This window comes from Anopheles merus, chromosome X (genome assembly GCF_017562075.2).
Source record: "Anopheles merus strain MAF chromosome X, AmerM5.1, whole genome shotgun sequence".
In the NCBI taxonomy this organism is placed as follows: Eukaryota; Metazoa; Arthropoda; class Insecta; order Diptera; family Culicidae; genus Anopheles; species Anopheles merus.
Window position 1 is genome coordinate 14,614,182 of NC_054081.1, and position 27,604 is coordinate 14,641,785.

At 45.4% G+C, this 27,604-nt stretch overlaps 1 protein-coding gene and 1 long non-coding RNA gene across 6 annotated transcripts in view; one reads left to right on the top strand and one right to left on the bottom strand.

Annotated features, from left to right (window-relative positions):
* The window catches only part of LOC121591347, a 44,238-nt gene that overhangs the window by 10,287 nt on the left and 6,347 nt on the right, over window positions 1-27,604 (bottom strand). Inside the window, exon 3 of the long non-coding RNA XR_006004530.1 lies at window positions 2,794-3,188. This is a non-coding gene — a long non-coding RNA (uncharacterized LOC121591347). The remainder of the gene's footprint in view (window positions 1-2,793; window positions 3,189-27,604) is intronic.
* LOC121590942 (integrin beta-PS) lies at window positions 3-26,615 on the top strand. 5 transcript variants are annotated; one of them, XM_041911276.1, is made up of 7 exons: window positions 3-280; window positions 12,905-13,600; window positions 13,672-13,900; window positions 14,418-14,502; window positions 21,540-21,974; window positions 22,065-23,297; window positions 24,482-26,615. In XM_041911276.1, exons 2-7 carry the CDS (start codon window positions 13,135-13,137, stop codon window positions 24,545-24,547), a joined length of 2,514 nt encoding a protein of 837 aa, XP_041767210.1. In that variant the 5' UTR covers window positions 3-280; window positions 12,905-13,134; the 3' UTR covers window positions 24,548-26,615. The 5 variants fall into 5 exon arrangements, with proteins under 5 accessions (XP_041767210.1, XP_041767123.1, XP_041767303.1 ...); XM_041911189.1 differs by lacking the exon at window positions 14,418-14,502 and adding an exon at window positions 18,033-18,117; XM_041911369.1 differs by lacking the exon at window positions 14,418-14,502 and adding an exon at window positions 18,033-18,117 and having other exon boundaries at window positions 3-181.

Below are 27,604 nucleotides of genomic sequence, written 5' to 3' on the forward strand. Positions count from 1 at the left end.
ATTGACTGGCTGTGTGTGTGAGAGTGCGCACAGTGAACATTTATACCGTGGTGCGGCACCAGCACAGCCGCCGATGTTGACTGACACTGGTAAAAGCGTACGAGCCGTCAACCCGGATAGACCGCGGCTGTGTGAGCCTGCCTAAAGCTTTTCCCGGCACGCCCGACCATCCCGTAACGTGGTGCGTTCGTGATCGGGGTCTGTCTGTGAGTGTGTGTGAATGTGCGTGTGAATGTGCGTCTGTGTGCGTGAATGTGCATTTGTGTTTGGTGTGTTCGGTGTAAGTGTATTTTAGTTGGTAAAGAAAAAAAAAACAAGTGACAAACGGGCGATGAAATGAGAAAGGAGAATGTATTTTAATGTTAAAACAACAGCCGTGTGAATGAACACTGCGATTGTCAGTTGTCGGGCAGGGTTCGCCTCTGCGTTGGCGATTGCGAAACAAGAGGCGTACGGAACAAAAAAAAAAGCGGTCGAGAGCACCTTCTTGAAACTCGCCCGCCTCCTCCCTCATCCATTCATGCGGGTTGGAAGCATAAAACAAACAACGTACACACACACACACACACACACCCACGTACGCACACTAGCTCATACGATTTATATTTATCTTTTCCGTTTAAGAATCACCGTCCACACACAAGGTCGGTGTGGCGCAAAGCGAACGACGTGTGCGTGCCTCTGTCTGTGTGTGTGTGTGTGTGTGTGTGTGTGCGTGCGTGCTAGTGAAGAAATCATGAACGATCGGAGGTAAAAATTCTTCAGGGCAGGAACAAAAATTACTCATCACGAAACCGCGTGATCTCTTGTGCAGAAACTTAAATTGTCTGAGCGCGCATCGCAAAAGCAAAAAAGAAAAAAGGAAAAACAACTTCCGGGAACTCTCAATGATCGTCGATCCCCCCCCGCCCCATCTCCCATATAGCATGGGCAGATACATCTTCAATCAAACCTAATTTGAGAAACTGCTGGTTTTCTCATATGAAGCTCGCTTACCACGGAACTAACGGATCAAACAAAAACGACAAAAAAAAACTGGCAAGAAACCGGAGTTTTGTCATTTCATTGCAGGTGCCAGGTTCAAGAATCTGTTAGAGAGAGAGAGAGAAAGAGAGACAGAAGAACACGGGGATTTCCTTATATATCCACCCAAGCACACCAGGGATCCCCGTATATGGTGGCGCTGGCCCGGTTGGGTTGCGCGGTTTGCCCATTTTAGGGCCTTGAGAGTGGCACCTTAACAGGGTGGAAAAGGGCCGGCGACTGTTCCCCTACGCCCAGCGCTTCCATAAAACGACGCCACTAGGCGTGTCAGTGTGTGTGTTGAGTACATCTGCCCTTCCACGAGGTACAGAATGGAGAGAACCCCTGCAAGAACGTGCCATTAAGAGCAACAACAAAAATGCATTTTGCAGAAAAAAGACCTTAAGGCACCTTTTAAGGCGCGACAGTTTTAAGCTGAATGCAGAAACCAGCGCCAGCACTTGCTGATAAGGCGGAAGCGATAAGCGATGTGCAGTGCGCGAGATACGTTCGTTTTCTTCCGTTGCGTTGAAACACCACGGGCTGTATCGACATGTTCTTTCGACATGGCCTCCACACATCGTGGGCTTGCCCGCTATAAGGGCTAACTATGTGAGTGCTAGAGAAAAAGTGTCAAAAAATGCTGATTTTCTAACATGATCCGTGATAGACAACTCGATTTGTCTTTGGTTTGATATAATTAACTGAATGAAGGACATTTACAATACCGGATTCAAACATAGACCGCCTTTTTTCTTTTAAAAGCCTTCCATCCAATCAAAGCTATGGGAAGCGTTTTGTTTTACAGCGTTTCTGCTAATTGACTAATTTATGTTTTGAGTACAAATTTAAGCCAAGCTGAAATATTGCCATGTAACAGGGACTCCACACGTGCCGGGCTCGTCTAGCGGAACCGTACTGTCAAACTCTCCATACAAAAAGCCACATGAACTGGTGTGCGGCAATAATGCGAGTGCCATTGAAATTAAATCCAATATTGCTTCTCGCTGCACCGCAAAACCATTCAACTGTAGTTGTGGGCTAAAAACCATAAATAACCCCCGAGCGTCTTGAAGACGCAATCCGCATCCGTGTAAGAAAGACACCAGGGCAGTGACTCATCGCAATGCACTCAATTTGCACACGCTTACAACAATGAACAGTGAAAGATGTTCCCGGTTTGCCAGCTTCCTGCATAGCTCCTAAGTTTACTTCAGTTTACTTCAGTTTTGCTTAATTTTTGCTGATTTTCTATTTTAAAAAAAATACTGCATGCATTTCGGTAATGCAAAATTTACTGAAAATCAGCAAGACGTCGCTTCACTGGCTATCAGTGAAACAAATGACTGAAAATGCAGCAATTCATTCTGTCAAATCGCCAATCAGAACATCAGAACAAAACCACGCGATATCCACTTCCTCGTGATGAACAAAAAATATTGATTTAGTGTAGGCGCTTGCATGCACCGCGATAAAATGTCAGATGAGATTTCGGCTAGCGGCATTATACAGTTTAAAACTTTATCAAACACTATGAAACATTAATGTTACTGAACAATCAGTAACATCAGAATGGCTTTACTGTGATTTCAGTAAACGAACTGTCATGTTGGTCAGCATCCAAGTTTACTGAATGGTTCAGTAAATATACTTCAACTGAAACAATTACTAAACTTTCAGCTGAAACTGCAGTTAAAAAAAAAACACATTTGGTATGTGATAAATGCCCCCCAAAACAGCGGATCCAAGTGGCACCATTTGGATGCTTACCCCTGCGTTCTCGCTCACTTCTGCTGCTCCCACAGCATCGGCTGGTCGGTCTCGTACTGGTTCGATATTATTGTCAGCACCTCCTGCTGCAGCTGGAAGATGTGGTCTTGTAGGTCGTCCAGCTCGGCAGTGGTGGCTACCTTGAAGGCCTGGTCGCGCAGCGCCCCGGTGCGGGCGGTTAACGTTTTGCCCAGCGTACCGGACTGCACCGCGCCAATCATGCAGCGCAGCCGCTGGATGTAGCACACCACCCGCAAGCGCTGACTTGCTAATTTCTTCTGCCCCGATTGTGACTCCATCTCTCCTGTCCTGTTAGCTAGAGCGTGCGTGCGTGCGTAGCGGTGTATCGTAGATTCTGCCTGCGATGCCTCGATGCTGCAAAATTCTGTGGGACACTGGAACACAAAAAGAGCGGAACAGAAAAGGGTGATGAGAATGGAAGCGCGAAAACCCAATTTGCAATTGAAAAACATGTGGCTGCGCGGAAAAGCATGTTCAGAAGACGGATTGCGATTGAAAAAGCCGATTGAAATTTTGAAACGATTGGTCGAACGAGCCCTCCAGCTGGACTTCCGTTCGTCACTCGAATAGTGATGTGCTCTCTAGAGCGCCCCACTACTCTGATCCGACTTCGGTCAAATTGGGCACTAGTTCCACTCGGAGTCGTAGTTGTCCGGGTCGTAGTTGTTCGAAGGCGTCCAGAGTCGTCTGGAGTAATCTGGAGTCGTCCATAGTAATTCAGAGTCGTCCGGAGTAATTCAGAGTCGCCCGGAATCCGACTCTTCCGGAATTGGTCGGAGTCGACAGACACCCACGACTCCGAATATTGTAAGTCCGATTACGATCCCGACAACCACTGGTTTCGCCTGGAGTCGGTGTCTTCCGGAGTCGTAGTTGTCCGAGTCGGAGTTGTTCGGAGTTATTCGGGGTATTCTGGAGTTGTCCAGAGTAATCTGAAGTCGTCCGGAGTAATCTGGAGTCTCCCAGAGTCTGACTCGTCCAGAGTTGGCCGGAGTACAATAGTCGGAGTCGTCCGGAGTCGGAGTTGTCGGAGTCGGAGTTGTTCGGAGTCATCCGGAGTTGTTTGGAGTCGTCCAGAGTTATCCGGAGTCGTCCGGAGTAATCCGGAGCCGTCCGGAGTAATCTGCAGTCATCCGGAGTCACCCGGAGTCAGAGGCATCCAGAGTTGGACGGAGTCGACAGACACCCACGACTCCGATATTACTCCGACTGTTGTTAGTCCGATTACGACTCCGGGTAACTCCGAACGACTGCGAACAACTTCAGACAACTCCGGACGACTCTGACTCCAGACGTCTCCGAACGATTCAGGATGACTCCGAATTATTTCGGATGACTCCGGATTACTTTGAATGATAACGGACGACTCCAAACGAATCTGAACGACTCCGGATAATGCTGGGCGGCCCTACATTCCGTAGTCGGTTCCGGACTTATCGGAAGTTGGATCGGAGTTGACTTCGGATTTTAGCCAACTTTACCCATTATTACTCTCGATCTTGGGAGTGCTTTGATACGCATTCGCTCACGCGTACGCCTTCAGCCAGCTTCCCTTCGAGCAGCTTCTTATCAAGTACAGCTTTGCCGGCGGCGCGCGCTGCTTCTTCGATCGCTGCCGGTCGGTTTACGCCAGGCCCGAGGGCGGTCCCGGGAAGTGCGGGAGATAGAGAAAAAGAGGAACTAAAAGGGCGCATGGTGAAGGGTCACAGCGTGTTCGTCATGCTGGTAACTGCACACAAAGACTCTCAGCAGACGCATGCACTTCTAAATGTAAATCGTCCAGGTCCGGGGATGTACTGCTCCGTTTCACCTCGGTACCGTCGGGCTAGCCCTCTCCTTCTCTCATTCTCTCTCTCTCTCTCATACACACACACTCTCTCTTGCTGTCTGTCTGGTTCGGTTCCGCATTAAGGGAATCCGTCATGTCCGTCTGTTTTATGGCAACACATAAATTGTGGGTCATAAATCGGCTGCAGTCAAAATGTTCACCCATCAATGCCTGGTTCTTCTGCCGGTTGACCGCCGCTCTGGACGCTTTCCCGCACACGTGTGTGTGTGTGTGTGTGTGTGTGTGTGTGTGTGCATGCAATGGACAAGATTCTGCAAGACACGATACGACTGAGAGAGCAGAGCCGAGCCGCAGAAGAATGGGTTTGCCGCACAACATGTGCGCGCGTTTGCGAAGATGATGAGTTTTCCAGCGTTTCGTTGGAGTTAGACAAACAACAAAAAATAATAGTAATAAAACAGCACACCAAAAGAGAGACTGTGTGGACTGTCGAGTGCAGCGGGCAGCATCTGGCAGCAGCTGCAGTTTTGTGTTTTGCTATTCCCGGGCAGCCTCGAAGAGCCAAAGCAATCGAGCGCATAGGCAAAGCACACGGGCCGGGCCCAAGGTCCCGGGGAAAGGGAAAAACCCCAAATGGCCACTATAGATGGTGGCTTTTGAGTGAAATGATTGGCCAAAATGGTTTTTGCACTCCGCACCCTGTCCACCGTACCTTTGCCGGGGTTCGGTCTTGGCGGAAAATGGGAAATTCCATCCAGAATCGAAACAGATGGTTTGGCTATCTATCTGTCTGTGCGTCTCCAACATTCGTTCGGTTTGGCGTAGGGGGGATGGGTTCGATTTTCCGCCCACCCGTTTCCTGCCCGGCCGTGTGCACAGCTTAGCTTTTAGCTTCGTCTCTCGCGAGCGTAGTAGAGTTCTCTCTCTCTCTCTCTCTCTCTCTCTCTCTTTCTCTCGATCGAACGATCGTTCCCTTACCCACCGGGTGGCGGACATTCAAATGAGTCCACGCACTCGAAAGGCTTTTGCGGCCGGGCGGCGGGTGTGCCGTAAACAAGAAAGATAAAGTACACCACAGCAGAAACGAGAGAGACAGAGCGAGAGAGCGAGATAGTGAGCGAGGGAGATGGAGAACAACAAGTCAAATCGTGGGCCAACCTTCTGGGCCGAGGGTGGACTACCGCGGCATGGTGTTGGTGGTATGGCCGGGACATCCGCGATTAAGCGGCTGCAGGCGTTGTGCATCATCCCACTCGAGCCAGAAGATATAAACACAGTGATACACAAACACAGACGCGCGGGGCCGTAAAGCAACCTACCCCAGCATATTATACGGACGGTAACCCGATTTACTGCCTCGCTTTGTGTGTTTGTGTGTCGTCAAACGCGTCGGCGCCTGTGCCGGGGCCTGTGGCGCAGGCCAAACCAAAATCGAACTCGATCGCTTCATCTCGCGCGGCTACAGCCATTCGCCCAAGGTTCCAAGGTATCGTTGGCCCCACGCACGCCACACTGCTGGAATTTTATTGCACTCCAGAGCAAAAGCAAACCGTGTTACGGGAAGGGTAATCTCAGGGACAGGATGGATCATCTCCCGCGGTTTCGTTTGGTGGGCTAGCGGCGCACAATTAGTTCGCCTTTACAGCGCTTAATATGCTAAAATTGCTAATAGTGTGACCTGTTGTTATTGCAGCCATCGACGGCAATTCCAGGCCTCGAAGGTAATTCCACCGCTCGAAAGACCGATTGATTGCGGCTGGCTTTATGGTTTTCACAGTTGGAGTACAAATAACCAATGCAACATTGCAGTTATTGTTTTGCCATTACGAATTTAATATTGAACGCTTTTTGCTGTCATGGTTTACAGTTTCAAAGAAGGCAAAATAGAGACAGCTGGCGCCAACAGGTCAAAGTCTCTGGTAATAAACTGTTATTATTATTATTTTATGGAGTTATCTAGTATGTTTTGCGTACATAACACATTACAAAACCATTCTTTGAATTAAAAGACTTGAACTTTAACAAAGCTTTGACAGACACCACTGATTGGAATGTTACAGCAGAATGAGATAAATAGAAAAATAATAGTTACAACGAACATGTAATAATTGTCAAACCAGCTGCCTTAAACAATGCCTTACGTGATAAATCGTCATGTTAATAATTAATAATAATTAACTTCGTGTCCGACAACAGCCGTTGGCAAAGTCCGGCTTGCCGCAACATTAAATCTGGCCTGCGAATTAATTTGGCAGATTTTGAAAAAAAAAAAATAATAACGGGAATAATATAATAATAGTCTATATGCGTATAAAAATTACTGAAACATCTTTTAGCAGGCCATTTCATACCGTCGTACTCTTCCAGCTTTCATTACGGAATATGGAATGACTGACTAACCATTACTCGGGAGATTTCGGGAGTTCTCATAATTTTGGGACTTGACTCTTTGCAGGCTATTCCGATGATGAAATGAATGAAATAAGGCAAATTCATCTTACGCCATTCCTGAACGAATGAAGCCTGTTAAAAGCAAAAACTGTCTTTTCCAAAAAGCCGTTTCAGCGCAAAGCTTCAATGATTTTTAATAATAAAAAACAATGGCAATTTCCCTTTTGTCGATATAGCTCCCCAAACCTACTCAGGAGATGAATTTTTATATCGTTCGATTGCTTGTATATGACGAAACCGTTAAATTCTAGTATATTAAGGCATATTCCTTGCATACGATCATTCTACTTGTTCAAAGATGCCTCCAGAGAAATCAGTTTTACGTTCGAAAAAAAAAAATATTTTGTGACCAGCGTTCACTTTCAGAAGCTACCGAGGTTCCTGGGGGACACCTCTAGTTGCGATAAGACGAAGCTCAAGCTATACGAATCTTTGACATTCATGAATCTTAACAAGCGAGATTCAGATCCATTGAATCATTTCAAAGATTCATTCAAATTCACGAATCTGAATCAGATTTACCCAACCCAACTAGATTCTAGTTCGAATAACAAACATATACTCCTGTATGAGGGGGAAGCGATACTGTTCGACTATGATAAGCGATAGAAGTGTGTTTTTGCAATCTTTTTTTTAATCAATCAAAAGAAGAAGAGACGCTGTACAAGAAGCAAACTCCACTTAAAAGATAAATCGCATTTACTGTAACAAAAAAAGAAAAAAGCGATTCCATAATGATTGCTAAGCATGTTAACAATGTTTTTCAATCATGCTTTTAAAAAAAAAATTATATTAGCAATAAATTCTATTTAAAGCGTGCTGAAAAAAATGGGGTAGAGGAGGGAGCGAGGGCATTTGGTTCCCCGATGCTCTCGGCATCGCGATTGAATGAAAAATTCATCATCGGAATGAAAATGCACCTACGCACATGGCGTGCCCCGTGCATCAGTGTGTGTGCGTGCGTGCGTGCGTTCGTATGTGCCCAAGACCGAAATAAGGTTTAATAATAGATCGTGTCGGCAGCAATAGGGCACAGTGTAGTGGGGCGAAGTTGCGAAACCGAAACGTAGAAGCAGAATCAAGCTAAAGCCCGGGTTACAGCTGCAGTGAGCGTGGACGTGATATCACCTGGTGCAATGTTGACAGTTTATTTTTTACACAAAAATCTGTCGAATTCACTCGCTCTGTCGGCGCTAAATCAAATAAAAACAAACAATACTGGAATTCAAACATACGGCACGCACATCAATAAACTATACTTGCACAAATATGCGATAACGAGCAAACAAATGTTTCCGATCTTATTTGTGATTTACGGGGTTACCTACGCAAGCATACATTGATTGCACTGATATGCAATGCAAAGGATCACTTACACAAGGGCAGTCCAGGCAGTATTGGAATACTGCTATTTTATTTTATGTTTATCCCACGGATCGAACATCAATGGCATACTGTTCAACTTATTCCAACGTTACTAATTCACTTGTCCAGTGAGCCAAAATCCATGACCACATTAATGCCGTAGCGTAGTTCCAAAAATGCTGATGTTATCATTTCAATTCGTTTACATTCAATTATTATTTACATAATCCAAAAGTGTATCAGTAAAATTATGCAATAAATGGTAGATGAGTAATATTAATTTATTATGTTATTATATATTATGTGTTAGAAACACATGTTTAAAACATTATTATTCAGTTTATATTGATTGGCTTAAGAATAATTTAAGAAAGTCACCGTTTAACCATGTGGCTTTTGGCCGTTGTCATTTTTAACGGTGAAATATTTTTCCGGAAAGTGAAACGGAAAATTTCAAATTTTTCGCCCGATCGAAACGGTAAACTTGAATCGCTTCAATAATTTGACATACATTTTGCTCCACTCAGAATTTCACGCTTTATTCGTGGTGAAAAATAATGGTCAGCGGGGAATGACAAGGAAATGCATTTAATTCATTATTTTAGCATGTTTTATAGTCTGAATAGTTGGGGAATTGAATTTTCTTTGTGTTGGTGTACGATATAGCTCATCTTCCGATTAATATTTATTAAATATTACAAAAAAAAACGTTCAAGTATACGCAAGGTCTAAAGCGACCTTAATGAAGCAAAAAAACTCCGTAAAATTCGATCAACCTCGCACACACAGACTCGATGTAAAAGCTGTTGCGGCAATACAAATATGCACCCGCCCTATCCACTTTATTAGCGCAGCATAAATAATGTTGTACAAACACACATACACGTATATTTGTGTTGGGTTTGAATTTAAGGGAAATTGCTCCATTTACTTGGTCTGTCATGATTGTCGTCGTGGGCGGAAGAAACGATTGCTTTCCAGTTTTTTTAAATATAATTTGTTGTCACCATTTGCCTGCTGGCTGGATGGCTATGCACGGTCTGGAAGTTTATTCAGGCTACAGCATAACATAACAGAACGCCAAAGAAACTGCCAAACCGTCGTTTTCTGCGTCTTGAAGCGAACAAATTCTGCTGACAGCCAGAGTCGCCGTAAGTGAGTGCGCGCCAGCGCTGCGCATACTTTAATTGGAACCTGATGCGGTATGCTGTGCGCACAGGTTCGCTGGATCCAAAAACCGCAGTGCAAGGCAAACAGCGCACTAATGGAGGAAGGTTGATTTGTTTGTGGTAGAGATGAAACCATAAAAAAAAATCAGCCAGATCAGCCTACGGATCCTGCTTGCGCGGCTCTATACCACCACCACCATCTGCAGGAAGTAGTAGCGTCACACACCATATGGTGTCGTTCGTTGGTGAGCAAAGGCACACACTGGTCGACATTACCAGTTCCAGAGTGTGTTGCAGTGCGGTGTCGAACATACCTGGAGTATCCAGACCATCGTAAATAAGTGAACTCTGTGCAGAAGTGCAGTACACGCCACCGCAACAAGCACCCGGCAAGGTATTACAACACGTGTGGAAGAAATACGCGAAGCATATGTTCGCTTTGGTGTGTTTGGTGCCCTTTCCAAATGGCCGAAAGATTTCGAGCAAAACAACAACAAAAAGTGCGACTTTATCCTTAACCTAGATTGAAAGTCGACACGTACGCTTTGCTGCCTACAGCCACCCGGGGCCACGGGACATGCATCATTACCGTTCCATGCTTCTCAAGTGCATCCCGTGCAGCCGCCAGATTTCTTGCCCTCGTGAACGCAAAGTGATATGCATCGAGAAGTGATAAAAAGTTTCACCCAAACACAACGCCACACGTAGAAGTTACAGGTGACGTGACCGCAAGCGCGAATCCAGGGAAGACCTACTTTCCGATCTTGTATGTCTCAGCAAAAAACATTCCCCTTCTTCGTTTTTTTAGCTCCTTGAGGTTTTACGATCGTTGTTGCTGTTTGTCGTTGTTTTGGGTTTCGGTGTGCACCGCCGTAAGTGGGTGAAGGCGAGTACAGGGTTTGTTGCGATTTATTGGTCGGTTATTCCCATAATTGTTTGGGATCGTCTCGCGATTTTACTCATCGTAGCGGATTTTGGGACAAGTATGCCAACTTAAATATTTCATGTTATAACTCACTAAAACATGCTTATCAAAAGCCGATTTACATCTCATAGACATATTACATATATTTCCTAACGTATAAATGAGCTTCAGTTGAAATAAGTGCAAACAAAACTATTTTTGAAGCGTTTTGATAGAGACGTTGTTTTTTTTGGGCTATAGGGCAAAACGGTCACCTGGATAAAATAAACAAACTTCTTGGATAATTTGGTTTTTTTACGTGAATAACACTAGTGTAGTGTCCTACATGTTTTGAGTCAGCAATGAACCCTTTTTGGGTAACAAACTGTACCGTAATACGGAAGTTACTGGTTTATTTTTCCGGGGCAAAACCCGCTCACCACATTGTTTACATTTTTGACAGCTCCGTGCCCATGAAATATAGTGACGCACTTGCCCCAAATAGAATGTAAACATTGTTATTCAACGCGTGCAAGAATTTATTCCACATCACTCTGATATTTCATTTTCATCATAATGTTTAATTTCTTCAGCATGATTTTCAACACTACACCTGTCAACGGGTGATGAGATCCGGCTTCAAACTCCGGTGAAAAAAACGATGGCAGCAGCCCTTTGAAGTGTTGAAAATCATACATTCGAAACAGGCTTGGAAACCGTGTATTTGGTATGATTTAGACACTGAAACGACCAAAAAATCAAACCCACAAAAAATAATACGGGAAGCAACCACAAATTTTCGGGAACCAATAAAAAAAACATCAGAAAACCCCTGTAAATGAATGCAAAACGTTGTGGATTTGTCGAGCCGCTCGGGAGCGTGTTGCTGCGGTACGCCAAAAGGCTTTTCAAGAAACGTTTTCAACATTCAACCGCTTTTGCAATCTCTCAAAAGGCAAAAGGGGGAAGTCATACGGCGGCACTTCAACTCCTAGGTGCAAACCGGATTTGGCAATCCAGACAACGGAAGTGGCATTGACTAATAACCGTCTCCCGCGCAGCAGCAGCAGCAGCACCACCACCATCAAGACAGTGTAGCGAAAGTGACGGTGCCATCGCCTCACGCTCCCGGTGTGCGCTTACGTCATCGTTTCGCGCGGAACCACGCCGGCCAATAGATATTCGTCATCGGCTATTTCGGCGAATGTGAATATGGTGGTGGAGGGCCTACACACACACACACTGATAGCTGTGTGGTGGGTTTGTTTGCTACATGACGCACACCTCGCACTTGGCGCGCGTCTTGGGAGATAATACTGAGCGGCTGCAGATGGGGCAGCTTGAAGTGTGACAAATTCATTTCCAAGGTTTGATTCGAGAGGGTGGACAGATCTTGCAGACTGTGCGTGCTGATTCATTTAGCTCAATCGGTATTGCTGCAGAATTTTAAGAAACGATGTCCTCGGTAATGTCTGGCGAATATCTGGGAGACATCGCGCGACTACATCCAAGAATTCGCTCTGGAAATTGCAACGAGTGCTCTTTGACCTCATGTTGAAACTTACTGTAGACCCAGCAAATTGGAATGGATCTTCTTGATGTGCAGGATGTTAAGTGTTTTTAAAATTGTTATTAATATTAATAATATGCTGCATGATTGATTAATTGTACCCTTTGCGCTAATGCTCCTCTTCCCACAACGCCCAACGCTCTGAAATAATTGGTTCTACAAACGTAATATCCTACCCTTACTCTCTCGATATCTTGATCTTATTCTGACTGCATCTGCTCGGCACCCCAACGGGGTGCCTTCTGCTGCTCTGCAGCTAATTAAAGTGAAAGATATTGGAGGGGAGATGTCTGCAAAGCGCTCTGTCGGCAGAGTGCTCAGGCTCTCAGCGGCTTCCATGCCGCGCGGGAATCAATTTCAAAATTGGATCCCCGCACTCGGTGACCCCGACGACCTCGCAGAGCAGTTTTGGCAGGAGTCTGGGGGGAGGGTGCGGCAGGTGTGCCCGCGATTGGGAGTTGCGTGCCAGGGACTTGGGGCGCCGATAAGAAAATCAAAAAGGTGTGGCAAGTGGTTTCTTTTTTTTTTTTTTTGGACGCACCCAATGTTCGGACAGGTGATAAACGACCGGAGCTGAGTTGAGTTTTGATAACTGATCCCTTGCGGGCAGTGCAGTTTGTGTTTGTAGGTTCGGGTTTCTATTTTCAGCCTTTGTAGGGACCGCGGCAGTCTCTGTAGTTGTCTAATGTAGTTATACACGGACCTGGTGATGGTGTAGTGTTACTTTTCGTGCGTTTGTTTTAGTGTTTACGCTACTTTAAGAATCATTGCAAGTGAATTCCATACGACCTCCTTCTTACCAGTGTTTGTTTCTTGTGTTTCATTTCCGGTTTTGGCTGCAGATCTGGGCATAATTTGATATGGCAGAATACCAATAGCCAGTAGAGAGCCTCTCAACGACGACCTACCGATCTCATCTCAATCAATTCAACTCGTCGCGCAAAGTCAACCCGAACGGGAGCGCTGGTGAAAATCGAGTCAAAGCGCTGCTGCACAGCACAATCAAACGAACAATCAACCAAATCCGCGCAGTGGATATTCGATTCGGCCCACCAAGAGCCACAACCGAAAGATGCTACCGAGAGCCGGCCCGATGGCCGCAGGCGCCCTGCTCCTGCTGGTCGCGCTGGTCGCCGACACGACCTTCGGCCAGCTGTCCAACTATCAGCTCACGACCTGCCCGGGCAAGACGACGTGCAGCCAGTGCATCCAGACGACCAACTGCCGCTGGTGCACGATGCCCAACTTTACGCACCCGCGGTGCCACGGCCAGATTGAGAAGTACTGCCCGGAGGAGTACACCGTCGATCCGAGCAACACGTTCCAGCTGGTGCAGGGGCGCGAGCTGACGAAACCGTCGCGCCGCGTGCTGGAGGGCCAGAGCGAGCGGGAATCGTACTACTCGTCCAGCCACTACCAGTCCTCCTCCTCCTCGTCGTCCTCGTCCTCGTTCCAGCAGTCGTCGTACGAGTCGGAGTCGGCCGCCGGCAGCATCGTGCAGATATCGCCGCAGCGCGTCAGCCTCAAGCTACGGCTGAGTAAGTTCAATGAGGCGGCCGGGCGATGCCAACACATGGACATTACCGATGCATTTGTTTCCGCTTTGCAGATGAAGCGTTCCGGTTCAACGTGAACTACGCGCAGGCCGAGGACTATCCGGTCGATCTCTACTACCTGATGGATCTGTCCAAATCGATGGAGGACGACAAGACGATCCTGTCCACGCTCGGGGCCGATCTCGCGTCCGAGATGCGCAAGATTACCAGCAACTTCAAGCTCGGCTTCGGCTCCTTCGTCGACAAGGTGCTGATGCCGTACGTCTCGACCGTGCCGAAGAAGTAAGTGGGATCCGTTCCATCTAACAACTTCCTTTCTATGTGTGTGTGTGTGAGTGTGTGTGTGTGTTCGTGGAACAGTTTAGCGTTTTCAGCCAATTTGCAACGTTCGAATGGAGCGCGAGGAAGGCTCGCGGACAGTACAAAAAGAAGGTACATTGATGGCATTTTTGTCTGTTTGTTGGTGGAAAATTTCATTCCCACCATTAATTGTCCGGACCGATGATGCGTGTGGTTTGGTGCGCCCGCCTCCACTTCCTTTAGTCAGTCGTAAAGCGAACCTTGTCCGGGAATGTAGAGGCCACTGCTGTACCGGTTCTTCAACAACGCCAAGAGGAAACACCAGCTGTACACCTTTACCTATCGCCCCCGGCCTGTGCCCGGGTACAACACACACAAAAAAAACTCATCATCATATCTTGCTCTCTTTTCCCTTCCACGCGTGCCCTTCTTCCGCCTTTATCGCCAACATACTTATGTACAAACACAAAAAAAAAAACAAAAAAACATGCGTATTTAGGCTGGAACATCCGTGCGATGGATGCAATGCACCGTACGGCTACCTTCATCATATGTCGCTTAGCTCGGACTCCAACCTGTTCACCGTAAGTGACGACCACCAAGTCTCTTTCTCTCACTCTCTCTCTCTCTCTCTCTCTCTGTCATTCTCCAATGCTGAGGGCATTAGTCGCCGCCAGCAGCTGCCGAAACTCTGTTTCGTTAGTTGCGGTGCCTAGTCGTTGAATGTTGTCGGGGGGTTTATATGCTCACACGTTTACCTACTATCGATGTCAGTAGTTTCGAACCAGCACCTAAAACAATTTGGCTAGATTTTATTGTTGTTAATCGTATCGTAAATTAGTATGTTATATATATATACACACACATACACACGCACATACACACAAACACATCTACATCGCACTATGGACTACCGGTGGGTGGACGCCACGCGTAGCCGAGTGTGATAGTTGTTGTGATGACGCCGCTTGTGATATTCGTTGTTTTGTTTATCATTAGCTCTCGCTAAATAGAGTTTTGTTGCTGTTGTTGTATTGTTTCAAGTAGGATGATTGAAGTTCGTCCAGCTTATCCGAAGCCGCCGGCTTGATTAGATTTCAAATCATTTAAATCAGCGGTCGACAATGTCCGGCCCGTCAAAACATTCAATCCGGCCCGCGAAAGTAGATGCCGGGTTTTGAAAGATAGGAAGAGCCTATTCGTATTTAAAAACCTGAACATCTTTTAAGTATGACATTTCATACTGTCGAACTCTTCCAACTTTAATTAATGTAGCATTTATTGACGGACAAATCAATATGGTCGAAAACTCGAGGTTAAAAATTTCTATATGTAACAGTAATGTGGCTTCTACATGACAATGCTCATCTCCATTTGAAAATTGATACTGATATTTAAAAAAAAAAACACCCGTTACGGTTTGCTGTTTTTACGAGTCCAACGATTACGATACACTGTTGTTTCTTAAGGGCACACGATTTTAAACAGCTTGTTTTAAAGGTATCAGTTATCAATTTATCTGACATGGTATTGCTTGCTCGTAAAGCATTAGAATAGTTTGCTAAAAGTACGTTTGTCTCGATATTTGGTCAGCCATAATTTTCCGGCTTTTAACATCCCCAGATTAAATCTCCAATAATGTTTGCAGCATGGGAGGAGGGGCTAATCCAGCAGCGATATTGCTATTGCTTTATTGTTTGGAACTTTTAATCATTTTAAACTGATGAATCTTTCATTAATTTTGAGGATTGTAATTTAAAAATTTGAGCCTTGTTCGGTTGAAATAATAATTTAAAAACCCCAATTTTCATGTTCCCCAAATTTTGTAGTGAAATAAATAATTAATTTATTCTTATTTTAACTCTACCTCAATAGTTTGCCGACCGCTGATTTAAATTATTCAGATGTAAAGCACCTATAGCATTTGCCTATTTCTCTTCGTTGGTTGATTTCCAACGTTAAACTATCGATCTAACCGCAGCAAAACGAGGCGAGTGCGCCTCATGACTCCACATTTTGGATTTTACTGTTTTTGATGAGTTCGTCAAAAAATCTCGCCCAGACCAGGTTCTCTCTATAATTCAGGTCCCTTTTTCTATAAATATAATCTTGGAATGTGTTCTCTTCAAACAATCGATTTACAAAAAAAAAAACGCGCTCTAATGCTGCGTATACATTTCACAGAGTGTCAACACACCATCGACAGGACAATTTCCTGTTTGTTTTGCTTCCTTCCCCAGGCCCGGTAGCCGCTCTGCACGGGACGACCCCCAAAAAGGCCCGGAAATGTAGCTAGTTTCCGACACCGGGCAAAAAGTTTCATTCGGCTAATGGGTTTTGCGTGCTTGCTGGAGCCACCGAGCGAGCATAAACATAAACATTTCCGCGACCGCCTTTTTCGCCGATTCATTTCGCTTTGGTGTGGCCCCAGCGAGGAGGGGAGGCAGAAGAACCGCGACAACGACCAAAGATGTCGTTTGTGGAATGCTAAATGTGCGCACGTGTGCGTGTGCAGATTCCGTCCGCACGGGTGGCTCAGGGCTCAGGACGCGCCGTCGTGCGTCTAGCCAGCAGAGAGAGCGACCGCCCATGCAGCGTAAAGTTCTGTTTATAATCTAAATTTTATGTATTTTTGGTCTGCACAAGAAGAGACAAGACTCTCTCTCTCTCCTACACACGTACATCCGTGCTGAGCAAATGTGTTTTGTGCCGCAAGCAAGAAATTGCATTCCCGTGCACGGTCGAAGGTTACCGGCTGTGGCATTAACTCGCTCCACAGCTGCGTTTGTTTACGTTGCTTGACTGCCGTTCTGCTTTTGCTTGGGCTGGGCACAGGGACTGTTTGTCGCTGTTTGCCAACTTCCTGGTTTCATGCTGTGGTGTGTTGTGTGTGTGTGTGTGTGTGTGCGATTGTAATCCGTTTTAACTGGTAAAATCAGTATCAGAAGTGGCGGCCGGAGAAGAGCCGGTAAGAAAATGCAGGGCTGGTGGTACAGCCACTTCGCACACGGTGCCGTAGTGTTTGTTGGTGGGCTATTTACGTGTTTGTTTAATATCTTAGCCATATTTGTAAATGCGTGTGTTGTGTGTATGTATATTTGTTTGTCTTTTTTTTTTGGTATTTATTATGTGTGTTCCATCTAGTTTTAGTAGCTTAGTTGTAGTTTTTTTTTTTTTAATGTTTTGGCAGGCTTTGCTACGTCCTATAGAGCGAAACAAAGCCGTAGGTTGTATGTGTAATTGTGTTTTATGTTTTTTTCATCTTCTTTGTGTGTGTGTGTGTCTTGCTACATTTCGGTATTTACATTACATTTCACTCTATTCAGCATCCTTGGACCGCCTTGGTAGATGGTGGGTTGGCAAGTACTCATCGGGGAGAACATTAAAGATAGTGAGAAAAAAGAAACAGCTCCCAAAACAAAACCAATTGCGATCCAAGCGACATTTCGATCTTAACCTATTGCCAACCGCTGTTCTAAAAAGATTCTAATATAAGCTCAAACCAAAAAAAAAAACTGGATGAATCTGACCGAATCTCTGGAACGACAAATGTGGCGGAAATGGTTGTCGGTTAACATCCGAAGCAGTCGTGACGCTTACTGGACTGCACGCTCTATCATCGACCATACTTCGGGCTGCTCTCATCGGTGTTTTTGTTGTGCAAATGCCACGAACTGTGTTTCGTAAACCCTCATACAAGGTGTAAGGATATCGGGAAATATATCGGGCAGTTTTACCACACTTCATTCACGTGGGTTCTACATAGTGCAAAATGTGGTATTTTTAGCGCACTTCTACATCATACGCCATATCACTATTACCATCACCATCATCACGGATCAGTCAGTTCAGCAGTCCCGAGCGGGGTGAACGATCGTTTTGCAGGCGTAATGGCGCTGTGCCGCGTGGTGCAGGGGTCGCCGTAGCGCCAGTCTGCGTCCCCTCTCGCATCCACAGCACAGGCTCACAGACACCGCGCTGTTTTCTTCCTGGCCGCGTTCCGAGTCCTCCCCCTCCCACGGACGGTGCACTGTTTCACTGACGCTTGCTATCGTGACCCTCCCCTACCGCTCTCGCACATTTCTCTTACCCGTGTTATCTTCTTTTCCTCTAGTTTGCGCGAGCCGTGCCCCGGTTGCGTGGCACCGTACGGCTACCATAACCTAATGCCGCTGAGCACGGATGCCAACCTGTTCTCCGTAAGTGTTGCTTCCAACGAAGTGTTGTTGCTGCTGTTGTTTGGGGTTTCTTGTTTTTATTGTAATACCTCCTTAGCTACTGAACAGGCTGGCGCCAGAACCATTCCCAGACACCGTCACCGTCTTTTTTTTTAATAATCGATTTGCCTTTAATTAAACATCATTTACCTCGCCAAACGCAAATCATTCGCAACAGTTCCTTTCCCGCCCACCCCTCTTCCACTCCCGGAAAGGGCCCGGAAAGCTTTACCCATCTGACTTTTCACATCCTTTGCTGCCAACACGCAGACACACACCAACACTTTCTCGTCACCCGTTTTGTCTAATCCCGCAGCGAGTCCATCTCCCGTGTGGTTTGCTGTTTTGCGCAGGGTGGTCTAGCACTCAAGCATCCTCCTCCCTTCCCCGCCTCTTCCGTCCCCTTTACCACTGGTGTGCTGTTCTAGTTCTTAAAACGTTGCCCCCCCTTAAGCTCAACTTCCTTTTTCCGGTACGACCGCCGGTTTCCGGCACGACTTCCACCCGAGTTGCAAAGAGACAAGTGGCAATGCTTCTTGAACTGTAGATTACTAAAAAAAAGAAAGTATGTTATAAATTATGGAGCTTATTCTATTCTTTTACTCGATTCGAGTCGAGAAAGTTGACCTGATTGCTCTTTGAAATGTGCTTGGCGTTTTAGTAGTCTGGTAGAGAAAACCAAGAACGCGAAGCTGTTAAATTAACAAACCAGACCATTTAAAATACGCTCACAAAATTGAAACTTTGTACCAAAAATAAGGAATTTCCTTATTGATAATCAGAGGTTATAATATATTGTAGTCTAATTAAATAGAATTATATTTTCATTGAATATTGATCATTTTATTGAATATTGAATATTATATTATAATAATATATATTATATATTATTATAATATATATAACGTCGAGCAATGATAGAATAAGCCTGTAACATTCATAACATAACATTCCTTCAAGAGCCAAAGGATTCATGAATCTATAAAAAAAATCACGAATCTCCAAAGATTCATGAATACATCAAGATTCATAAATCTCCAGGGATTCATGAATCATTAGACAGAATTAGTAGAATTTACAAAATATTGAATTAGCGCGACCTCATAGTACAGTGATTCTAATACTAATTCTCGCAGGGGACCGTCTCCCCGTAGCAAAACAGACTATCCGGTTGCGTGATTCCAAGACGTATCGATTGTCTGTATAGGCCGGCATGACCACGTAGGTTGTAATGCCAAGAAGTCGAATAAGAAGATGAACAAAATATATGATATTTTTGAGATTCAAGGATCTTTTGAGATTCGTGATTCTTTAGAGACTCTTGAATCTTTTGAGATTCATTATTCCTAGAGATTCAAAAATCTTTGGAAATTCATAAATCTTTCGATATTCATGAAGCTTTCAAGATTCTAGAATCTTTTTCAATCCAGATTCAGATTTATTGAATCTTTTCACAGGTTCATTCAGATTGATGAATCTGAATCAAATTTACTCAATACTAGTATAAACCGAGCCACTTAGGTCCTCACAAGCAAGACATGTGTGTGCCAGGAGATTGGTAACCAACCCAATTCTCCTCTTCGCCCCCTTGTATCCCGCATAAGAGTAACTCCAGCTTTTTTATTTTAATGTGAGAAGTATTCTACTAATGAAATCTCCAAAAAATGCTCCAAATCGTGCCCCCACATCCCACAGAAACATATCAGAGAATACCATCCATCTCCCTCATCCCCTCCCCAAAATTCTACACTTTGACTGTACTCCAACCCGGTCCCAGCCTTCTCCCGTTTGGTTGTTTGCTCCCGGTTTTGGGTGACGTTTTTGAACTTAGAATAGTACTGGTTGTCCCAGGTTTTGGTTGCTCTGTGTGCGTTTGATAGTTTCGGTCCTGTATTCTGTTACTGTTACTTGTATTCCGTACCCGCGTCCCATCTCCCGGTTGGGTTTGATTTTGTGAGTGAGCAGTCCTCTCTGTCCCTGAAACTCTACACCGGCAGAACGGTGCAGAAATCTCAACACTCCAGGAATTGGTGGGTGCTAGTGGCGCATGCTTACCTCAGCTGAAAACTGAACCTTTTTAGCGCTAGTAATAATGTAATATTGGTTGGTTTGGATGGATGGGAAGTATCGGCAACGGAGCACCGCACAGTATGCTGTGATATCACCACGATCCGCATCCGTAACAAGCACCGGGCACCAAGCATGTGGAGCTAATCTCCTAATCTCGTCGGGCTGCGGGGAGCGTATCACCTTCAAGTGAGCAAGGCAACTGACACCTCCTCCAAGCTGGACGGCAAATGGATGGGCAAGAGAAAAGGAAAACCAGTGAAGTGAAAAAATATCCATTTTTGTCATCTGTTTATGTTACCCTATTGGAGCACAGGATGAACATGTTAACATTTGCCGTATACTAGTCTGTTTCTCAGTTACGCGGATTCCCACATTTGACAGTTATTGGAGCAGTTTATTTGCAGATTTTACACATTAATGATCATGAAAGCGATATTAATTTAATTAATTAATTAATTAATTAATTAATTAATTAATATTGGCCCTACGCGGAGTTCCTACGCTGATATATCCGGAACGCATTAACCGCGCAACTCTGAAACAGACTATATACAAAAAGGTTTTCCAAGGTTTTTTGGCATTGTTGTGGCTTAATTTATACAATTCTTAAAATAATATTCCATAGTTTTGTTTGACAACTTCCCAGGAATAGTTACAACACATTGTTTTTTAAATATAAAATTTCAATAAAAAATGATACTCATATAATATTCCAGAAAAAAATCGAAAGATCTGCATCTGATACTTAAAACATATCTTTAAAAGGAACACAACATCTTGGACGAAAAACCATGTCAAAAATCCTTGGGAATGTCCTGTGTGCTTTTGTGTCGTGCTCGTGTTTGGATTTTTTTTAAATGTTGTTTTGGTCCAATATGCATTGTCCGCGCATCAGTTTTGTCTTTGTGTGTGTCTTATGCCTGTCCGTGTGTCTTGCGAGTCCATGCTTGCCTGTTAGAATTATGAACCCTTGCACAGTAAATGCTTGATTATTAATTGTTGATGGATGCAAAATGGTTGTATAAAGTATCTAACACAAAGCACCCCTCACATTCTAACATCCACTGGCTGCTTGTTGTAAATTCGCTAACAAATACTAGCACAACAAAACCATCACCAACACACCAACACTACCGTGACTACTGCCCCTAAAATTCAGGATTAGTTTGCCTATCGTTTGTAAATAGTAGAGAATCCCTTTTGCTTGGAGTAACCCCGACAGAGAAGGCGGCAACAGACATTGGGTGGGACCAGTCCCGTAAGGGGGACTGCAAACTGCAATTGTTTGCCGCGTCCGGTGCGCTAACGTTTGGTCTTATCTTCGTCGTCACCAGCAAGAGGTGCAGCGCGCGAACGTGTCCGGCAATCTGGACGCGCCGGAGGGTGGCTTCGACGCAATCATGCAAGCGATCGTGTGCCGGGAGCAGATCGGCTGGCGGGAGAAGGCCCGCCGACTGCTGCTGTTCTCGACCGACGCCGGCTTCCACTATGCCGGCGACGGCAAGCTCGGCGGCGTGATCACGCCGAACGACGGCGAGTGCCACCTGGACCATAACGGGCGGTACACGCACTCGACCACGCAGGACTACCCGAGCATTTCGCAGATCAACCTGAAGGTGAAGCAGAACGCGATCAACGTGATCTTTGCCGTGACGGCGGAGGAGCTGTCCGTGTACGAGCAGCTGTCCCGGCTGGTGGAGGGTTCGTCCGCCGCCAAGCTGTCGAACGATTCGTCCAACATTGTGTCGCTGGTGCGCGACCAGTACAACGTAAGTAGCAGCCGCTTGAGGGCGTGTAGGTGTGTGTGTGTGTGTGTGCACAAATGAATTAAGTCCCTTTTCCCCTTGTCTTGTTTGTAGAAAATTTCGTCCTCGGTCGAGATGAAGGACAACCGGACGGACAACGTGATCGACGTGAAGTACTACTCGCGCTGCCGCAACACGAACGGCGCCCTGCAGCAGACGAACCGGTGCGAGGGGCTGAAGGTGGGCGACGTGGTCACGTTCGAGGCGCACATTACGCTGCTCAAATGCCCGACCGATCCGCGCGACTGGCAGCAGGTGCTGCAGATCTACCCGGTCGGCATCAACGAGAGCCTGACGGTCGACATCGAGATGCTGTGCAGCTGCCCGTGCGAGCATCCGTCCGATCCGGAGTACCGCGAGCGGGCGGACGAGTGCAGCAACGCGGGCACGTACAAGTGCGGCATCTGCGAGTGCGACGGCACGTACCACGGCCAGCGGTGCGAGTGCTCCGCGATGGAGAGCCTGCTCGAGCCGGGCATGGTGGACGCGTGCCGGATGTCGAACGCGTCGGAGGAGTGCAGCGGGCGGGGCCAGTGCGTGTGCGGTGTGTGCGTGTGCGAGCGGCGCCCGAACCCGGACGAGCTGATCGACGGGCGGTACTGCGAGTGCGACAACTTCTCGTGCGACCGGCCGGGCGGGCTGCTCTGCTCGGGCCCGGACCACGGCCGGTGCGTGTGCGGCCAGTGCGAGTGCCGGGAGGGGTGGACCGGGCCGGCCTGCGACTGCCGGGCGAGCAACGAGACGTGCATGCCGCCGGGCGGGGGCGAGCTCTGCTCCGGCCACGGGACGTGCGAGTGCGGCACCTGCCGGTGCACGGTGACGGAGGACGGCCGGTACACCGGGCGGTACTGCGAGAAGTGCCCGACCTGTGCCGGCCGGTGCAACGAGTTCAAGCACTGCGTGCAGTGCCAGCAGTACAAGACGGGACCGCTGGCGGAGGCGAACGAGTGCGCCACCAACTGCACGCTGTTCGTGCCGATACCGGTCGAGAAGGTGACGATCGACGAGGAGCGCAACGACAACAAGTGCACGTTCTTCGACGAGGACGACTGCCGGTTCGAGTTTTCCTACAACGACAGCGACCAGGACAAGGTGGTGGTGACCGCGCAGGAGAACCGCGAGTGCCCGCCGAAGGTGTTCATGCTCGGCATTGTGCTCGCCGTCATCGCGGTGGTCGTGCTGATCGGCATGGCGGTGCTGCTGCTGTGGAAGGTGCTCACGTCCATTCACGACCGGCGCGAGTTTGCGCGGTTCGAGAAGGAGCGCATGATGGCAAAGTGGGACACGGTATGAGTCTTTTTTTTTTTTGTTTTTAGCTTAGCGAACGGTTTGAGTGGGCTTGCATTGCAAATCAAGCAAAATCGTGGTTTTGTTTGGACATTCGTAAAACATCAACTAGTCTTACATGCCATATTTTAGGCGTGTATAACGAGCCCCTTTTAGGTCGAAAGAGACAAACATCTGATGAAGGGGGTCGTTATACACGGGCAGTGCTACAAAATGTCACTGTCAATGTCATACACAATTCTGACTTAAACAAAATCCATGCCAGCGTCACGTACTTAATTGTGATAATCAGAGGTGATGCTCGAAAAAATGCTGTAATCAATACATTTTTGGTGACATTTTAGCAACCTTGGTCAGTCACTTTGTCATGGCTTTTTGTTTACTGTGATCAGTTCCGCAAAATGTCACTGACATACTCATGACAAATTCTGACCGAAACAAAATCATGTCAGCGTCACGTCATGTCATGTCAGCGCAACTCTTGGTCGGTTGCAATCAACTCTTGGTCAGTCACTTGGTCGCGCCATTTGTGAGAAAAATCGTCATGAAAAAGTCATGATTCAGCTTGCGACAGCATTAAGCTCAGCTTGTCAGTCAGAGTATCGCGCTGAACTCAAGCATTCGCATGTCGCGTTCGGCATGTCACGGCGCACTTTCATCGAGTATCAGCAATGAACATCAAGCCACCACGGATATGTTAATTGTTTTCGGTGGTGATGCTTATGACATTTTGCCGCACTGTGTACACGGGTAGTATCTTTTCAATTACTCCTGAGATATTACATACGATCTCATACAAAGATAATTCTAGATAATGCTAGAAAAAGCAATGAGTGTTGCTAAGGCAATGCATCGGAAAAAAGAAAGAGATAAGAAAATCGAGGAAACATTGGTACTTTAAATTGGTGATTCAAACTCATAAAACGGAACCACTTAAACATGAGGTCAACATGTAAAGCCCAGAAAATACAAAAAAAACGAAAGTAAATTGATAAAGCCTTCCATTCGCTTGTACTAAAAGCACGAAAAAATCCAATTAGCTCTGAATCAAATTGGTAACACGGACAAAGTTGTTTTTGAGTTTCGTTATTAGAGTTAGTTATTAGAGAAAAAGCCTTCCATCACTCGTCAGGCTTCGCCATGTACCGCCACCGATTAACTCACTCGTCTCTTTCTATTTTTAGGGCGAAAATCCAATCTACAAGCAAGCGACAACAACGTTCAAAAATCCAACGTACGCCGGCAAATGAGCAGTCCAAGGTTTGACAAACTAAACACTACCACCAATCATCACCCCACGACACCAATCGTTTCATCGGAATATGCATCGGCTCCATCCTCGTTGCTCGTTTGCGGTAAACTGAAGCATCAGCAAGCGTCCTGTCGTCTAGAACCAAATTCGGACAGCACCGATACGAACAGCTTAATTCTCGACCACTACTCGTTAGGATTCGCCTAACAGTAATAGTACCCAATAGTAGCCAATGGCCAATGTGGTAGCCAACCGACAGACAAACGAAAAATGCCAGGGGAACAAAATCGAATCGAAACAACTGAAAGCAATATTTTCCATACGAAGCAGCGATGGTTCGTTGGGTTTCGTGAAAAACAAACGATTTCAAGATTTATATAACAAACAAAATAGTAGAAGCAATATCATGTGGGTGTAACTGAACATGCCTTCCGCAACACTCAATACTAGTCTTGCATAAAAAAAACACACACACACACACACACACACACAAGCAATCAGACATCTCTTTACCTAGGAGGAAACATTCGCTAGGGCTTTGGCTGATGCTAAGGGAGAGTTGCTAAACAGAGTGTTCAACCACGTACGTTTATACGAAAGACAAAAAGAGGGAAGGAACAACAGATATTTAGAACAGATATTAGGCGAGGAAACAAATGTGTCCAATTGAAGAGAACTTCTCTTGTTAATCAACACTCAAACTAATGTAATTGAAAATTAGCACCAATTGCACTTCTATTTTTCACTGCACCCTCCACCCAGCAAGACAACCAGAATTTCAAGGCTTGTCAGATTAGAGTGCCATGGGCCTTGCCTTTCCACAGTTGAGTGGTGTGGTTCAACAACATTATTGACTGTATGTGTCTGTGCCAATGCTGATGTTCAGTCGCCTTCCAACAAGTGCACTTAGCGTGGTGCCTGTGGTCAACAATCGAGCAAAAGACTCACAGCCACCATCCAGGCAATCTTTATAACGTATAAGCCGATGAGCGCGGTTCAGCTGGATTTTCGTACCGATTTTTTCCAGCGTGTGCCACCACATGCCGTTGCTTACGATTCGAATCTGCCAAAATTGAATTGTTATACTAACATAGGCCAAACTGTAGGGGCGGTTCCGGTTTTATTTTTTATTTTTGGCTAATGCCTTAAATCTGATTAATTGGCATTGTTGAAATGTTTTTTTTTTTTTTCAATTTCTTTCCCATAAACTTTGCGCGGTTTGGTGCAGCTATAGTTGATTCGTTACGCTCTGTGGGTTGGCGCGCTGTATGCACAAACATTCAAAATTACTCATTAGCCATTGAAAATATTGATTTTTTTTTATCTCAACCGACGGACAAAGCGGATCCGGACAATACGGACATGTGTTCACTAATCGTACGCGGCAAAAACGAACAATCGGAGCACATCGTATCAGCTGTGTGTATGCGAGTATATCGGTTCGGACAGTGTTAATTCCACTAACGGTAAAAACTAATTCTGCCATGTAAACTGTTTGCCAAAAAAGAAGTAAAGAAAAACAGCCAACAGGAAACAGGAAAGGAAAGAGCAAATAGATAACAAAATAGTTGAAAAGAGATTAAATCGTTAGTGAAGCACAGGGCAGCATACAAACAAAGCAGATTGAAACATGTGCGAGGTTCGAAATTACTACTGATTAATCAGAAGGACAGCAAACAGGTGCGTGTGTGTGTTTGTATCGCGTTTGAACGATTCCCCAATGACGATGGGTGTTGTTCAGTGTTGCAAGAAACTTAACGATGGGAAAACATAATGTTCCACAAACATTGCTAGCAAAATGTAGCGTGGAAGCATCGGGCTGCGTATGTTGTGCGAGTGACGAAACCATTAGTGCCTTTTTTAAGTCTAACCTCGTTATGCTTGATTATTGTAAATAATTTATTGTCGGTGTGTTTTAAAAAGTTTTACTTAAGTTTTTTTTATACTGCGTAAACAAAACCAACCGTGGCTTGTACTATTAACGACTTTTAGCTAATACTAGATCAGAAGCAGTCTTTACATAACATAACAAAGTATTAGAATAAACAATTATAGTGACCCGTGAATTGGTTGTTTTCTGCCTTTTCTTATTGCAGCGTATCTAGTGAAAATCGATCACACAAAGGCAAACGGATATGACCATTTGTAAGAATATCGTTGCGTAATATCTTTTTTTAATAATAAGTAAGAATATCTTTTTATATACATAATTTGGGACACAGACAAGTGCGATAATAATCTAAAAATTGTTGGATTGAAGAAACGAAATGCTGTAACGCGATTGTAGCAGTTTCAATCGCTCTAGATGCCTATACAGGGTTTTCCATTCCAATTAACAACTGTCCACAGTCAACTAGCAATCCTCGATTTGAAAAACACGATTGTCTACCACTTACAAACAAGTCAAGCCGTTTTTGGTACACTGTCCATTTCAATTTCACAATTGTCGTCTTCGAAAACACACGTCAGATGCGGCACGGGTTGTTTTGGTTTTGGCTGGAACGTGTATCACTTGTGTATAAGAATTGAACCATGCTGTAAACAGGTCTTGATTGAATATGAGAATATGAAAAAGTTGAGCAATATGGACATGCTAAGCAGTTTTATCATTTGGTTTTAGTTATTATTGGAGCGTTACAGTTTTTAAGTTATTTTGGGACGTTGTAATTTTTTTTCATTTGCTACCAGTAAAAGCACTGATTAATGTACAAATTTTTGCATTGTATTAAAAATTAAAATATAGATAAAACTGCCTAACATGTCCATGTTGCTCAGCTTTCCTAACTTCAAGTGATACACGTTCCAGCCAAAACCAAAACAACCCGTGCCGCATCTGACGTGTGTTTTCGAAGACGACAATTGTGAAATTGAAATGGACAGTGTACCAAAAACGGCTTGACTTGTTTGTAAGTGGTAGACAATCGTGTTTTTCAAATCGAGGATTGCTAGTTGACTGTGGACAGTTGTTAATTGGAATGGAAAACCCTGTAAACTGCCTGTGAATGTGAAAAATGTAACCGGTGAGTTTACGCTAGTTACGCCAAGATTGAACTTT